Source organism: Apium graveolens, chromosome 8 (assembly GCF_009905375.1).
Source record: "Apium graveolens cultivar Ventura chromosome 8, ASM990537v1, whole genome shotgun sequence".
Classification (NCBI taxonomy): Eukaryota; Viridiplantae; Streptophyta; class Magnoliopsida; order Apiales; family Apiaceae; genus Apium; species Apium graveolens.
Window position 1 is genome coordinate 12,214,146 of NC_133654.1, and position 3,688 is coordinate 12,217,833.

General features: G+C 36.8%; 1 protein-coding gene across 1 annotated transcript; it reads left to right on the forward strand.

Annotated features, from left to right (window-relative positions):
• The first annotated feature begins 1,496 nt into the window (after window positions 1–1,496).
• LOC141679293 (secreted RxLR effector protein 161-like) lies at window positions 1,497–2,087 on the forward strand. Its single transcript, XM_074485795.1, has 3 exons — window positions 1,497–1,608; window positions 1,748–1,832; window positions 1,916–2,087. The coding sequence occupies exons 1-3, from the start codon at window positions 1,497–1,499 to the stop codon at window positions 2,085–2,087; spliced, it is 369 nt and encodes a 122-aa protein (XP_074341896.1).
• Window positions 2,088–3,688: the final 1,601 nt, after the last annotated feature.

Here is a 3,688-nt window from a genome sequence, read left to right on the forward strand (position 1 = left end):
TTTATGTCTGCTGAATTTGAGAAATATTGAAAGGAAATGAGATTAACTCGACACTACACTACACCATACACACCGTAACAAAATGGCATGGTTTAGAGAAGAAACAAAATAGTGATGGAAATGGTCAGAAGCATGATGAAAGAAAAGGAGTTACCAACTAAATTATGGGGAGAAGCTGTGAGACATGCTGTTTACGTTCTCAACAGACTTCCAACAAGAGCTCTAACTGCTGTAACGCCTTATGAGGCCTGGACAAATGACAAACCAGATGTATCTCGTATTAGAGTGTTTGGTTTTTTGAGTCACATGAGGATACCGAACCAAAGAATGAAGAAACTAGATGATTGATGTATATTGGTGATAAATCTGGGAAAGGAACCCGGTACCAAGGATTATAGATTGTTTAGCCCTAAAGAGAATAAGCTATATATGAGCAAGGACATAATTTTTTAGGAAGAAAAATGTTGGACATGGTCAGATGAAGGGAGGATGGCGACTCCCAAGTAATTTTTCCACTTATTGATCAAGTAGATGATGAGAATGAAAGCAGGATGTCTGAAACAACAGCTGGCAGATAATTCTCTTCAGAAAGCAGCGAGGAGTATGAACCTGGGACTCCTTCAAGTACATCAAATACGTCTTCATCACAGATTACTCCATCTACACAAGTGTTTATTTCTTCGAGCTTGGTTGCATCAGGATCATCGAGGCTAGATAGTGATAATTATGATGATAGCGTTGAACCTTTAAAAGTTCGCAGGCTGAGTGATGTGTATAACGACACTGAAGAAGTAGTGTTAGATGAAGAATTATACCTAATGGGGACAGAGGAACCTGCAAACTTCAAGGAGCCTTCAAAAGATAAACACTGGAAAAGGGCTATGGAGACTGAAATTGACTCAATCGAAAAAAAATGGTACGTGGAAACTTATGGAGTTACCTGCAGGACATAAAGTTATTGGTTTTAAAATGGATTTTCAAACTTAAAAAGGATGTAGCTGGAAATGTAGTAAAACACAAGGCCCGTTTGGTAGCAAAAGGGTATGCTCAAGAGCATGGAATTGATTATGAGGAAGTGTTCGCATCCTGTCACTCGTCTTGAGATAATACGAATGTTGTTATCTCTATCAGCAAAACACTCATGGGAAGTCCATCATTTAGACGTGAAAACTACTTTTTTTAAAAGGAGAAATTACTGAAGATGTGTTTGTTGCTCAGCTAGAAGGTTTTGAAAATATTGGGAAGGAACACTTGGTTTACAAGTTGGTGAAAGCATTGTATGGCTTAAACAAACACCGCGTGCTTGGTATGCAAAATTGAATCCCAGCCTGTGGAGTTTGGATTTTAAGCGTTGTCCTTATGAAAATGCTGTTTATGCGAGCGAAAAAGGGAAAGATTGTTTGATAATTGTCGTCTCTGTAGACGATATTTTGATCACTGGTGCAGATGTGTAGAAGATCGAAGAGTATAAGCAACAAATGGGAAGGAAATTCGACATGACAGATCTGGGAAAGCTCAGCTACTATCTGGGAATTGAGGTGAAGCAGGAAGCTGGTTACATTGAGTTAAAACAGTTGGGGTATGCAGAAAAGTTACTGAAAAGGGCAGGCATGGGGACTGCAATCCTACCAAATACCCGATGGACCCAAAAGAGCAAATTCTAAGGATGAAGGGGGACGTGTAGTTGATGCAACAATGTACAAAAGCTTAGTAGGAGGGTTAAGATATCTGGTAAACACTCAACCAGATATAGCTTTTTCTGTTAAAATTGTAAGTCGTTATATGGAACGTCCAACTGCATTGCATTTGAATGCAATGAAGAGGATTCTCCGGTATGTCAACGGAATAATTACAGTTTGGGTTGATTTATAAATCAGAACAGCGGAAACATATAGTTTACTGGCTACTCTGATAGTGATCTGGGAGGAACTATAGATGATAGACGGAGTAAAGGAGGCATGGCTTATTACTTGAATGAGAGCTTAATATCATGGGTTTCCCAGAAGCAAAGGGTGGTGGCTCTGTCGTCCTGTGAAGCAGAATTCATTGCTGTCCCTACTGCATCTGCTTGTCAGGAATTTGGATGAAGAATGTCTTAAGTCACATTACAGATGATAAACTTGGTCGAGTAGTATTGTTTATTGACAATAATTCAGCAATCGACTTAGCCATAATCCTATGTTCCATGGAAGAAGCAAACATATCGACATACGATTTCATTTTATCAGAGAATGTGTAGAGGGTGTAGACGTCATTGTGAAGCATGTCAGTAGCAATCAGCAACGAGCAGATGGGCTGACAAAAGCTCTTGCAACAATTAAGTTTGAGAAGATGCGCAACTTTCTGGGAGTTAGGGAGTTAGAGAAATAAGTTTGAGATTAAGGGAATAATTGTTGGGTTTAATCTCAAACTTGTAATAAATTTAATTAGTTTGTGTTTTGTTTATTTGTATCTATTGGTTGCATGACTGAGTCGTGTGGAGTCTTTGTAGGAGTTCTATTTATAAGTTAGTAGTAGAGATAAACTAGGAGTTCAGGTGGAGGTGGTCCTCGTTTATAGGACGTTGGTTGAACTGTATTTTCTGAAATAATAAGCAAGTCTTCTAATTACTAATCAGCTCTTGTTTCTCTGTTTCATATAAACACATATACGTATAGTTATATAAGTTTGAATGCAACAAAATCTGCGTGGAGGATGGCGGTACTGATGCCAGCAGAGATGATAAATAAGATGGGTCATTTACCCTAGGACCGTCCTTCAAAAACCCCAAAACCATTTAGAGATTACGTACTTATAAACACAGGTATATAAAATAAAGAAAAAGAGAGGAAGATTCATACATCCAACACCTGGTACCCATGGACATTGTGGAGGTTGTTAGGAAGAATTTGAGTCCTAAATCTTCTCCAAAATTCTTCTCTACTTCTCCACTTTCTTATTGAGCCACTTCCTCCATTTCCTTCTTCAAATTTAGACTCCCCAACAAAGTTTCTACGGTCCATGATTACCTATTTAGTAGATGAAAATTCTACTTCCTTGAAAATGAGAGGGTTTGAGTTCTATGATGGATAAGAAATTTTGATGTGCAGCATTAGTTTTTATGTGCATACGTAGAAATATTGTGCACAACAACAATATTTGATTTCATATATTTATTTGATAATAAAACCATGCCATCCCTGTAATTATAAATTTTTAAACCTAGCTGGATGCAATGGAGTAATGGAAAAATCTAACAACATCAATTAAATAGTTTACATTGCCACTTCTCATAATTTTTTCACACAAAAATCATTTATTTAAATTTTAATTTCATTAACTATAGGAACATGAAAACATAAAAAGCATAAATTGCACATATATTGGCCAAATATGTATGGTCATAATTTACCATATTAATTATCACTTGAAAACCTGTAAAAGGGTTAGTATTGTACACATAAAATTGAGAGCTAAGTGGTACTAAGGTTGTTTTACCCTGCTACCCTCATAAAAAAAAAAATGTATGATCCTATTTAAGTAATTTAGGTAGGGTTTGGAGCCATTCCTACCATTTGACTATGAAGCCTTTTCCAAAATTCACTTGGACACATCACCTTCTATCTCTATTGTTGTCTGTAACATTATAGAAAGTTTCCTCCACATGGATATGTTATAAAATTGTGCCTATTATTAGATTTATACTTTT

Bases quoted from the DNA above. Each gene is read 5' to 3' on its own strand.
- LOC141679293 (XM_074485795.1), top strand. From the start codon at position 1,497: ATGACAGATCTGGGAAAGCTCAGCTACTATCTGGGAATTGAGGTGAAG. The intron at 1,609-1,747 runs GCATGGGGACTG...ACACTCAACCAG, and splicing joins AAAGTTACTGAAAAGGGCAG to ATATAGCTTTTTCTGTTAAA. The intron at 1,833-1,915 runs GTATGTCAACGG...CTACTCTGATAG, and splicing joins GCAATGAAGAGGATTCTCCG to TGATCTGGGAGGAACTATAG.